General features: G+C 39.3%; 1 protein-coding gene across 2 annotated transcripts in view; it reads right to left on the bottom strand.

The window, feature by feature from the left end:
* ANK2 (ankyrin 2) overlaps nt 1-13,807 on the bottom strand; it is a 379,623-nt gene that overhangs the window by 315,445 nt on the left and 50,371 nt on the right. Inside the window, exon 2 of one of the 2 annotated variants that reach the window (XM_049814670.1) lies at nt 2,627-2,685. The exons of the other annotated variant lie outside the window; for it this stretch is intronic. Coding sequence (XP_049670627.1) covers nt 2,627-2,647 — 21 coding nt within the window. The 5' untranslated portion in view covers nt 2,648-2,685. The remainder of the gene's footprint in view (nt 1-2,626; nt 2,686-13,807) is intronic. 2 annotated transcript variants of the gene reach the window in all.

Below are 13,807 nucleotides of genomic sequence, written 5' to 3'. Positions count from 1 at the left end.
CCTCAGCAGCAGAGTCTCTGCTGGCTTCTGACAGAAAGCACATAGTTACAATGACAGAATAACAACACACTGCAGATGATCATTAAGACAGACAGGACACAACATGTTACCCAGAGAAAGCTTCCAGTCATGTTTCGGAGACTCAGTAACATGTCAAATGCAATAAACTAAATTACCTGAAACAAATCACTCTCATTTCATCTTTTTAGATCATTATATCTGTTTCCCTACAACGTATCCTAGTGTCACTCACGAGACATAAACCTATATGGGACAAACTTAAATTAATTCTACACTTACAAATACATAAGATATTCAGTAAGCATGGCATCAGATCTAATGTTTTTGCTAGGCATATAAAACTAGTGCACAAGTAATTAGTGCTGATTTTTACACAGATTTTATCACTTCCAAATAACTGCTTAAGAAAAATCCCAGTTATGCAGAAGTTGTACTCTATTGTATTTTCCATGCAGTTGTGTCTCTGCTATACTATGAATCCTAAGGTCATCTCATGGACTAAAAAGGAACCACTCCCTTAAGTGGGATGCATTTCGGCCTACCGAAAGGATCAACTTTGAAGAGGGAACCCTAGCTCTTTCAGAGCCTGAAACCAGTTTTAAGCAATGGTGTATCATTCATGCACTCAGGCCTTCACATCAGCATCCATATACTGGGGAAGGTAAATGTCAAGAATAAGTGAATGATGTGGGGCACTCAGAATCCCACTTTCAGAAAGCAACAACTATACTGCGCTGCAGGCTCCACCCATCGTTCCCAAGTTACTGAAAGTTTTGCCTCTGATTCATAGCTGGAGGTTTTCTTAATGTTTAGCTGCTCAAACTGAAAGAAAAATTCTGAAGTAGGCACAATTGGCAGCATTTTGTTTTAATGCTAGCCAAGTGATTTGCCTTTTAAAAGGCTAAAACGATGTTGTGGCATTCTCTGGGGACTTAAAAGACGTTCCCACAAAGGCATTTAATTCACTGATAATAAGCAGAACTCCACCATCACTACCTTCTATACATTGGTAAGTCTGTGCTTCTGTACAGAAGGATCTGTGAGCTAGTAAAGCTACAACAAGCTTCAGGAGAGAAAAAAGAAATTGATTTGTTTTCTTGCTTAGCTGCAACACATTTATACCCCAGCTTTCAAAATACTTCTTGATTGAAATGCAAATCAGAATAATCAAGTGCAATTGAACTTTTATTGAACAGGGGTTTTTTAGCTGAAACAGTCGCAAACTCCAGTTCACTAAATCAGCTTCAGGTAAGGCTTTGTTTCTCCATGACATTTCTGTGTCAGTAGAATCCCAGTGGAGAGAAAGGAAAGTCAGGAAGAACAGCAAAAAATATGTCAAAAATGTTAAGTAGTACAACTTCCATAATTTGGAAACAGACATTTTTGTAAGACAAAATTCTTCTTCTTTAGCCAGCCTTTGTAAAGATTCTTCCAAATAACTTTACGTTACCACCTCTAATAGGTATTAACTGGAATTACTCTATGTAACCATCACTCTCCCATCAACCTACACACTTCTGATGGATTTCAGAGAATATTGCATTTGACAACAAACATGCTAAAAAACTATAATCAATTACCAGCTATTTAAAAAATAATCAGTAGGACAGCTATTGCAAACAAAATATAGCAGGGTGTGCTTTAAAGCTTACGTGTGGGTGTCATCAGCAGAAGCTCAAGAATTTTGTTAGCAGCATATTTAGAGATACTGCTTCCCAATGCATGGTAAGCCCTTGCATATCTACATAACCATCTGGCTGGCAAGGAAGCGGCTGTTTGGAGACCAGATACCAGTTTAGCTTTCTCAAAGTTACTTAGTGATATCATCCCTTAGAAATCAGATGTGACACATCTATCAACTTTATGATCACATCTAAAACAGACTTTCCAGTGACCAACAGCAAAATTAGCAATACCTCATCTGACCTCAGGCAAAGTCTCTGGGGCAGAAAAACATTTCAACCATGATACTTACATATTCCAGTCATCACACTATTATTCCTACTACTTTTATAGTAAATAAAATAATTTTAGCCAACTAGCCAAAACCAGGTTCTTTTGTCTTTCTGCAATGACACAGTGAGGACCTCTCCTGACAGTCTAGATGTCACTTGATAGTGAAGAAGGATTAAACCCCTGTATAGGGACAGCAAGCAGAGCTCAAGAAGACTCCCTGCCCACAGCTACATCCCACTACTGAGTAGTGCAGTGTGTGTTACCTGGAAATAATCTGCAACCTGCTAGTGAAGCATTGCAAACACTTTACCTGCATATTCAATAGCGTCACTGCCAACCAGAGAAGTAGAAGGATCTCACACAGGTTGGCATTTGGTCAATTGTCACGGGTTACATCGATAAAAAGTTAAGAATAGCATCTCATTTCCCATTAGATGCTGATGTCACTTAAGGATAGCATGAACACCAAACATGACCTTGCTGATTTTTACTTCTTCCAATCATCAAGTAAACAAAAGAAGGTTTAATCAGGTTTGGGTTTTTGTTGTTGTTTTGGGGGTTTTTTTTGTTGTTTATTTTAAGAGGAAAATACTCATTAAATATGTACTCGAATTATTTGTAAATTCTTCTTCAATCTAAGGTGAAATACCTTTTGCAACATGCTGGCCATTTAATTGTCAATTCTTCATGTCCCCTTCAGTTACTTACCTAAAAGAAAAGAAAAAAATACATTAATTTCCCACATTCTCAAATCCATCGTGAATACATACCTTGCTCTCCACTGCTCCCCAGCAAGTTTTCAGTAAGTTAAGTAAGACTATTAGTGTAATGGGTTTTGGTTATATTATTAGTTTAGATCACACATTTCCACTTTTTTTTTTTTGCTTCAGCTAAGCATTCAGTAATTGAACTTAATTATTTTTTTTCTTATTGTTGCTTTTTTCCCTCCCAGTAAATGATTTCTAAATAAAAGCTATTTTGATATCCTCAATTTGATTTCCACATTCTGTGTATTTACTCTGGGGAAAAAAAGTCATAATTGCAGTTGCAGTAATGGAAATATAAAACATTCAGCAAAAGTACCCCAAGGTGGTCTTCAGTACAGAAATTGGTGCAGACATTTGTGCAACTTCTTAACAGCTACTAGCAAGAAAACATATTTTGAGCAGACAGAGCACAGGATGTTGCCGAAAAACTCGAATAAAGAACTTATCAACACCCATTTAGTGTAGATAAGCAGACACTTCTTAATTGACGGCCGGGTGCTTGGGCAGTCCTCTCAAAAAAACCACGAACCTCTGAACACCAAAATCACACACCTTACATTAAACTTATTCATTCATATTCATTAGGTTTCTGAGAAAGGTTTTGCATATTCATTAGATTTCTGGGAATTTATTAACATATACAAATGTCCTTCTACGCAGGCATGGTGAAGCCTCTGGTGGTCCTCAGAAGCCCTCTGGTGGTCTTCCGTAGTCTTCCTCACTTTGTCCGATAGATGACCTCTCAGGTGATTCTGCGCAGTAGGATTCTCACCATCATTTACATAAAAATGCATACTATGTCTATTCTTAAATATAACCTTTCTAGTGATTGGTCCTTCCGTCACACCATCTCATTAATATTCTTATGTTAAAACAATCTCACTTAACTCTACTGATTGGAATCCTCAATAATTAGATTGAGGTGGGAAGGGTAAGGGGTTTCCAAGCAGCAAACTGGTGTCCATAACGGTTTCCTTAGTTTCTTAAAACAAAACACTACTGATCAACAAATCTTTGTCAAAGTTTCTGTGCTTAAATGATTTTAGACAATACTCAAATTCTTATGGTTACACATAATACATTTTCTAAAGTTCCTAAGTTCCTATGACTATATTTCAAACTTAAGACTCCCATAGTTAATGTGTAGAATGTAATAGATATGTATAGTTTTTGCTAAAATATTTCTTATAATTCTACATTCCTATTAAAATTGAATACAATTAATTCTAACTAATAACAAATCAATAACAAATCAGTTACAAGGACAGCTAACCACAAGACTCTAGTTGACAGACTAGTTTTATGAACCCAGGTACAGCTTTCCCACCAATCTCAATAGAATCCATATTTTAACCACTAAGTTTCTTTTCAGTTCTGTCATTAGTCTCTCTTGGCTTTGGAGATTAAACAATAGCATATAACAGTAGGTACCACTGCCTGTCTGAGTAACTAGTTACTAGTTACTACTGATAAAGTAGGAAAAAAGCTTGCTGTCAACAATTCTTGCCTCTTCACTCATTCACTACTCAATGATTTCATCCTCCTTACTGGCCCTCCCTTTTCCTCTCAAGCCATCAAAATAATTTCAAAAGTTGGTGCTTTTCTTGCTCTTACCATGCTTCATTTAAAAAAAATAATGATTGTATTCGCGGCTTTTCCCTCCCAAACTTCAAATTCTTAATGATAACAGTGTCAATATCCAGAAATAGCCCAAATTTGTAATTCCTAAGTGACTAAGTTGAAGTTATCACAAGGGATTGGAATTGTACTTCATGTTTGCCCAAATGATAAAACAAATAAATCCATTCTGCAGTCCTGTCATTCCCTACACTGTATAGAAACAGTTTTAGTTACAACATTAACTGCTGTCCTAAAGCACTTTTAGAAGTGACCGCAAATTAAAGCACAACTTCTGTGACAGAATAGACAGTTTTTGAAAATTACTTGGCAACACTAGCAAGCAATATATAACAGCCATGATAAAGATAGACAGACCAGCACACATGATTTACCAAGCAGGAATCTCACTAGGCTCCTGCCTCCAACAAGTCAAAATGGCAAGTTGGTTTGCAAACTCATAAACCTGGCTGTGGTATGAAAGGGCATGAATTTTTTTATTTTAAGTTTTTGTTTGCTTCCTTGCTTTACGAGGGTCATGTCTTGCAGGCTTTTTGCTTACAGGAAAACAACTAAAAACGTATCTGAAAATCAAAACCTGAAACAGTCATGTAAGCATATGTTCTTGGGAGGAAGAGCTGTAATGGTTTTACCAATTGTTAGGTGAAATCCCAGCAAAGCAAAGGCTATTGGCACTACTAAATTCAAGTTTCATCTGAAAGATACTGGAGCAACTGTACGTATAAGCCCCCAAAACCAGTAATAGTTCTACACCCTCAAGTCCGGATCAGCGAGAGCAGCCTATACACAACAAGCTCACAGAAACATGGGTTTCTATTTCATTATACACTACATCTGTTTTCAGCAGAACCTTTCCAAAGCAGCCCTGCAAATCAGGCAGGCATGAGTTCAGAACCTCCTAGAGGTCCCATCCTCCCCTTCTCACCCAGAAGCACTCGCCTGGAGCCTGAGCACCCGGATGAGAAAATCCTCTGGTGCAGCCTGGAACCAACCTGCAGGTCCCCAGCACCACTATGCGGGCAGAAGCAGCTTTGCTTAAAACGAGGTGACAGGACCTGTTTTCCTCCATAACCCATACAAGGGGACTGGGCAACAACCACAGGTGTCAACATCTGCAAATCTCAAAGGAATCACAACTCCTATTTCTCCAATGCACACATCATCCGTCACTCTTCTATGATTGAATTGCATTTATTATTACTTCTTTTCTATACTCAAACTGAAAATAATTTTAAAAGTTTACAATACATACTATAGAAGATATGACTGTCTTAGATTATCCTTAAGCTACCCAAAATATATCCTCATAAGCACTGAATCTGAAAAATATTTTATCTTGCATTGCATCCACACCACCACTTTTGCCATATGCTGGATTTTCAGACATTTTAACCAATATCACAAGTTGAAAGTTACAAGAAACATAGGTGAAACCCACAACAAATAAATAGCTTTCATATTTGGTCAAAAACTTATCTGAATTTTTGTAATCATAACCCTATACTTCCCAGCATTAGATGCTTGTCCAAGCTTTCTGAAAAATTTCAGATAGAAATTTCACTTTTTCACATAATGTGCTCACACTGAAGGGAGTGTACAGGCTCAACATTATTCTGCCTGTACTCAACTAAGTTTATTTTAGACTGAATTTTAAATCACTGCCAAATTCAGACATCTACTGCACAAGTTCTGCTGCTTCCACCTCCTGTCAGCCTACTCTGTGCTGCCTCTGAATGAACACTTTTTTTTTTCCTGGCAGAACTCATATTATCATCCTCTTTCAAAGCAGAAAATTTTGATCCTCTAGTCCATATGCATGCACATGTTTAGTCTTAGTGCTTAACTACAGCATGTACTGGCTGGATTTAAAATGTACTACTATATACTTTTGTCCTTAAAATGACAGCTCAATGTATTATTGCCATCTGACTAGAACCACCTGATAAAATGTGCCAGTTTTCAGGTTTGGTTCATTTTCTCCCCACCCCTTTCCCCTTTAAGAGGAAGTATGGTTCTCAAGTTTAGCGAGAAAACAAATTAATCCTGTTCATCACAGGCACTCTCATTGCTAGGTTTCCTTCAGTTGTTTGCAATGATTACCCACATACCTGTTCCACAGGTAATTTTGAGTGATAACAAAAACTTGAGTGACTTTTTTGCAGTTTAAAAACTTGGGAGGGCTCCATGCAAAAACTACACATTAAAATTCAAGTACTATGGCTAAAGCTTATTTCTGTGGAAAAGTATCTTTGCCCTTTGCCATTCAGCAAGCATTACACCAATTCAATTGCCTGGGGCTTATACCAGAACAGTTGAAATCAAGACAAGCACCCCTTGTGCATTAAGAGTAATCATCAAGAATGCACATACTTCAGCTGTCCTTTGCCCACTTTAGCTGCAGATCACAAGCATTCCACTCAAATGAGGTGTACATTTCTCTTTTATCAGTGAAAAGTAGTTATGCAGGAAAGAATGATCAGACAGACTCCAAATGAGGTTCCTCAGCCACAGATAATGAATCCCATACCATTTCTTTCATGTAATGTCCTTCATTTTGCACCTTCGCAACCCAAGGCATCGAAGCCTGTACTGATTCAGGAATCCTTTAGTGCAGATACCGGACATAAGCTGTTAGACTTAGTTTGGCATCTCAACCACTTCCTTCAGGGAACACCAAGCCAAGGTCAAGCTGATGGCACGCTGTCCTGGGTTCAGCTGGGATAGAGTTAATTTTTACAGGAACCTGGGAGGTGGGGGCATAGCCGGGGCAGCTGACCTGAACTAGCCAAGGAGCTATTCCATACCATGTGACATCCTGCCCAGTATATAAATGGGGAGCGGGCCGGGGGGTGGTCTCTGTTTTTGGTGGGGGAAGTGGCGGAGCGTCGGGTCCCGGGTGGTGAGCAGTTGCACTGTGCATCACTCTTTTTTGTATACTTTTTTTTCATTAGTGCCGTTGTTGTTGTTGTAATCTCTTTGTGTTTGTCCCAGTAAACTGCCTTTATCTCAACCCTCGAGGTTCCAGTTTCTTTTCCTTTTCTCTCCTCCGTCTCCTCCCCATCCCACCGGAGGGGGGCGGAGGAGTGAGCGAGCGGCTGCGTGGTCCTTTGTTACCGGCTGGGCTGAAACCACGACACACGCTTGCTTGAGGTCAGCTGTCACTCACTGCTCCTAGATTTTTCTATCTCAGCTATTCCCAGGTTTTGCAATTGTCACTACTTCTAGTTGACAACAATAGCTAAAGAGTTTGACTTGTGGAAGTAACCCAATTCTGTGCACTTAAACACATGATTAAATGGGATATAGACATGGTTTGAATCTCTACTTGTTCAATAAAGCAGTTAAGCAGATGCTTGACCAACAAAGTTCTGAAAATTTGTTGTGTGCTTTACCCCACAGAAGAACCACCTCTCTAACTCAGTTGCTGCCAAAGCATGCAGTAGATCTCCACAGATTTGTTTCAAGAACACTTAAAAAGTCTTGAAGAGTACGCTCTTTCCCACGACCACTCCCCACCCCCACCAAAAAAAAGAAAAGATTTCTTTGGTCCTGGGTAGCATTCTGTATCTAAACCAGTCAAATATAAGTTTCACACTTAGATTAGATAGTAGGCTTGAGGTTGGGGGGGGGGATGGGACTGTGTTGACAACCCTGCTCTGAATCAGGTAAAACAAGCATTTGAGCTTTATGTTGCCAACACACCATGCAAGAATCCTTCCTGATCACTGAGCTCTAAGTTATTCTGGACAGGCATCTCCCTTCCTTCCTGTGTAGCTGCTGCATTTTGTATAGTTAAATATTTATTGGGTTGGGGAAAGAGAATGCATAAAGTGTGTCAAAGCAGTGAAGAAATCAGAGTAATTGATGAGCCATTAAAAACTACATTACTGTTTCCTTAGGCAATTGAAGTGAATCTACTAGTGCTGGTAAAAGATGTAAAATGACTAATCTGCAAGTTGGGCTTCACCATTTGTATGATGAGCTGATTATGTCTTTTCACACTCCCTCCTCACTCTCTCCATACCATACCAGCATCTTACAAACAACAGGACTGTCAGAGATGTTACCATACGTGATAAGCATGGCTTTCTTCTTCTCTAATACTAACTTTTTAAGAGTAGAGAAAGAAATAATGACCACATTAGTAACAGGTGTCATAATACCACCTTTAGCCATGAGACTCTAAGCCACACCTTCCTCCAATTTTAGAGGATAAAGATGCAATAGTTACTATGAATCAAGGAGAAAATAAGTATAACAGCTTAAACACTGAGCTTCTTGTGAAATAGGATTAGTGCTAATGGATGAAGCTGTCTCTTCTCTGTCTAACAATTAGAAGTGATCCTCCAAACACTCTGACTGTATAGCTCTGCCTGGGTGCTTAAAAGAGAGGGGAAGAAACAGAACTCTGTTCTCCATAGGGTTTGGGTTTTGGTTTGTTTTTTTTCAGATCCACAGGAGATTTTCCATGTACAAAAAACCCCTGTGTGAAGGTTCCTAAATCATTTTCGAAATAGTCTCTGGCTACTGGATATCACCTGTCGTATCCACATGTCTCTAAGTACATTTCCATAAGCAAGGTCTCTGTGGTTAATACCTTAACTTTCTGTATATGGCCACTGGGACAGAGGGGACAGATGACAGGGTGAAGCAGGCACTTGGCCTAGTAGCATTTTCCTGCTTTTAGAGATGTGGGTATCATGATCGAGACAAAGAGAAAGCCTGGAAAAGGAAACTTGGGATGGAGGTAAACAGGCAAGAGAACAAAGATAGCACAGAAGAAACTTTATGGGGGTGGGAGGCATAAGAAAAGAGATCAAGAAAACCCAAGAATGAAATGTTCTGAGGGACAGAAGTTAAGGATGTGCAAGCAATCACTACGTGAGATAACATACTTATTAGCAGACTAATATGTGGGATTCCTTTACACGCATTTCTCTCCAAAGCTGCATGGAGAACTAATAATCAGCATGGGAGAAGAGAAAGGCAAGGGCGGCAGCGAGCGCAGCACCGAGGGCAGAGAAGAAAAGAGAAGAGAAAGCAGGTGCCAGAGGGAGAGAAGGCCAGCAGGAACGGGCAGGACGGGCAGGGTGTGGGAGAGGCCACAGGGGACGTTGGAGAGGTCCAGGAGTTCACGTCACACACATTCAGTACACTCAGACATCGCTGCCCTGACCCCTCCACCTTGGTTGGTCTCACTCTTACCCTTTCCACACAGGAAAGACACCAAAAAGTGTGTATCAAACCAGAAATTGAAGCCTCAGATCTTCTGGTCTCTCATTGGAGTTTTCAGCTCTTGAGACAAAAAAACCACAAGCTTTGAGAGAAAATGAAATTAAGAGAAAAATAATTATTATGTGGAAAAAAGTTCTTTTCCCCCACCACCAAGAGAAATCCTGGTACACTTACTTCTGAAAGATGGTACAGCTTCATATGAACTCAAGCTTGGAACAGGCATGTGGTTTTCACACCTTTAGAGCAAGTTCCATCACAGCACTCAGTTCAGAGTCACAGATCCGTACTACTGCTTTAATCTTAGCTTTTTAGTTAGCTGCATGGGTTGACAGGAAAGACAAGAAGCAAGGAAGAAACTGCAGGCTTATACTTGAGACAGCAACACCAACAATTATACATCAGGAAGTTGTATGAATCCTGTCAAATCACTAAGATCACATCAAGCAACTTGGAGCAGTGACAGGAATAATGAGCTTGCTCAGTTCATCTTGCTTTTAACTCCAGTGAGGCGCCTTTGAGTCATTCCAAAGAGCCATTACACAGAGCAAGTTGCAAGCCAAAACAACTGCCTACCAGAAGACAGAATAATTTTAATTTATATATAGCATTCTGATACTGAGTGGATGGTCCTTGGCAGACTTCTTGTGAGTGGGACTTTTCTTATAGTTATCAGACACATAGGAGTAGGGGTGCATTAGCTGTAAGAACCTTTGCTTCGTATTTTCCAAACAAAAACATAGCCAGCGAGATTTAACTTAGCATTGTTCAGTGCTTCACCCTCTCATAGTGGTTCAAATCCCCATCTGGTTACCGTTTCTAATGTATGAAGTTCAATATTGAACCCTACAGCACAGTAAACATTGAATACAAATCTTAATTTGTATCCTTGAGACCATTATACACTAAATTGTTAGAAGTGATGCATTAAAAGAAGTTTACCTATTATTCTGTTTAAGCACTTTCAAACCAACTGCCTCTGCATCCTCCTCTTCAAGAGCTCTACAGCCAGCTTCTTTTTTTCCTGTAGCAAATGGTTTCAGCACCCTGGCAGGGCACCAAGTCACCGGGGTCACGGAGAAGGAGAACAAACACTGCCTTTGTGCAGGTTCCTTGGAAGACAGCGAGAGCTCAGCTCACGGATACAATACTGTCAGGGACAACATGCCCAATATTCAAAGCACCGATAGCATGAACTCCTTCACTTTGACACAGGTTTTGAAGTCCAAAGCTCTTCTCAATATTTTGACTTTTTAAAAAATCCTAAAAAAAATGCTGTTGTAATTGGACCTTTAACATTACAGGGCCTAATTCTGCAAACTCTTTCAAGCCATCAGTACTATTTATAAGAATATGAACTGCATCTAAAAAGTAATTTAGACTCTCTTTCTCCTAACCCTGAGCATCACCAAAGATATATTAATAGGTTTTGAATAGTTTAAATCCACCATGTACTTATAGCTGTCTACCTTAGAGAATGACTAAGTTTTGTATTAACAGCAGATTAATGGTCCTGCAAATTCCAGTTAAATCTTGAGGGTGGGGTGGCAACCCAATGTATTTTTTTATATATATACACACTTTTTTTATATATAAACACTATATATATAAAGCTATAGTGCAGTATTTTGTATTTGGTTTCATTTACTGTGATTACATTAATCTTAAAAGCACTAAAGTGCAAGAGTAATATCTGGATCCAAGGTACCTACTGAAGTGAAACTAGGCACTAGTAGCAAAGTAATCTATTTAATCCTTTAGGAAAAGGGAGATAGAATATATCTGCTCCTCCAACATAAAAATAGCGTAAAAAAGAACAAGCAAGAGAGAAGAGCTCATCACATCTTTCTTTCCAGAGCCACTCTGAATTCTCCTGCCATACCATCTTGTTGCAACTCATATAGGAAAAAACGATTTGAAATTTCTGCTCCTCGTGTAGAATGGTACTTAATTCCAAATTTGCTTAATACAATCTATACATTGAGCAAAAGATTTTGTGGAAAAACCTAGAAACCGTTTACTAAGTGCTATACTGATGTCAACCATTATGACTGTTTTAACTGTTTTATTTTGATGCAAGTAGATGTAGCGTTAATAGTAGTACAGTTGCATAATGCAGTTCCACCTCAGCCTAACCTTTCATTAGTGAAGGGATAGTACCTGTTGACTTTGTCCAGGCTAGCTGACAATCATAGGTTTGCTACCAGGTTATTCTGAAACATCTTACCTTCAGAGTTCTCCTTTTGAACTTGACAAAACATTCCAAATCACTTCTTATTTTTCCTGCTCCAGGACAAACTATTTCAGAGGCCTCAAGGAAAAGATCCTTGGGCAAGATATCCTCATGTCACCCCTACCATCATCATCTTTCAGGGTTTTTGTTTGTTCGGTTTTGGGGGTTTTTCTAATGCAATAGACAAGACTTGCTACAGTTGATCGTATTTCTACAAGCATTGCACCACAACCTTTATTCAAGGACCTACTAACACCTCAGCAGAAGACCATCTCTGCTGCAGAAGATGGGAAACCAGGACTGATTCTAGACTGCAACAGGACAGCAACAGCAAAGTACAAGGAAATGAGGAAGCGCTGTTTAACATCCTAACAAACGGACAGGGCTGAACACACAATATCATAAAAACATACTCACTGAGAAGCATGCTCTATATAAACCATGGTACAACATCATCAGAAGAATGCTAGCCAAAAAAGAAATGGCTTTGCACATATCTGCATACAAAGAAAACAGAAGGCAAACAGTTGTAAGCTTCTGTCTGAAGGGCAATGAATATTGCAAGTTCATATTATGATCTGAATTAGAGAAAGAAGTCAACAGTTTGTTAGTAACCAAACAGCATTGTTTTGAAGTGGGGAGGGAAGAAGCTCTGGAGAATTCTGAAAGTGATACCTCTTATACTCCATGCTAGAAACAAAAGAATAAAGTTAGTTTCATGGTAACATTTCACTTTCATACTACACCAAAAGCCTAGTTTTGGCAAAGACAACCATTGCCTTCATCAGCACGATAAAAACTTGAACAAGAGCTGTGAAGATGATCAAGAAAGGCACATGCCAACACCGCCGTGCAAGAAAAACCCAGAGCATTCAGGTTCTAATCATGCCACTGGGTTAAACCCAATTAAGTCCAGACTGACTCGAGGAGAGGCATACCTACAGACACACACACATCCACCCCCAGTGCAAGCTGTGCTTAAGTTACAGGCATAAGTCACAGGCACAACTGAGTTATTGACGGGGGACAGATTTAAAAAAAAATAAAAATCAAGAGTGGAGGCATTAAAGAGAAAAGGAAAAAAGCAAAAGCTCTGTTGTAGTCATGTCAACATGGCAATCCAAACATAGACAAAGTGTCTAGAAGTAGCTAGGATGTATTGCAGTTTGGACTAGAGACCCAACATTGTAAATACCTCAATGTTTTCTGTACCTTTTAGGTCTCCACATCATTGAATACTCAGTTTTAAAAGACAGCTACATAAAACTGGCAGGTATTACTCAGACCATTAGCTCTTTTTCCTTTGAAATATTGAAATCCCAAACCTGTTATTTTCTCTCCAACAGTGACATTCCAGAGAGAGACAGAGATCTCATTCATCACAACATCAAAGCTAATAACTATTGGAACATGAAGCCAAACAAGGATCTCCACAAAGCTACCCAGTCACAGAAGATGGGGCAGTACCAATGCTCAGTAGTGAAAAACTGCATCTGCCTTCCTCTCCTACTTAAGCCCTGATCCAACACACTGATTTTCATCCCTGACAGCGAAGCAGCAGCTGGCCTAAGGCCAGCTTCAGCACCTGAGCAGTCACATCAGAAAACAAATCTCACACAGAGAGGATTCTCTGAAAGTCATTCTCTATCTTCAGCAACAGTGAGTGTTATGGTTGGTTTTTTTCCTCACCTGTAATAAATCATGTGGGATTTGGCCTGTAATATTGAACAAAGGAGAAAGGAGAGATAAAGAATAGAGGGAACAATCAATCAGTCTGACATTCCTCATGTCTCTGAGTAGGGTCAGAGACTACCAATACTCATTAGTGGCCAGTAATTAGATAGTTGTGCACCTTAAGTATACACCATTGCTTCCACTGAGGGCACAGAGAGATTAATGCTGAGAACACTTGAAAAAACTCCTAGCAGGAATAACTAATTCATTTCCAAATTATTGCATT

Source organism: Accipiter gentilis, chromosome 12 (assembly GCF_929443795.1).
Source record: "Accipiter gentilis chromosome 12, bAccGen1.1, whole genome shotgun sequence".
Lineage (NCBI taxonomy): Eukaryota > Metazoa > Chordata > Aves > Accipitriformes > Accipitridae > Astur > Astur gentilis.
This window is presented reverse-complemented; position numbering and strand designations above follow the sequence as displayed.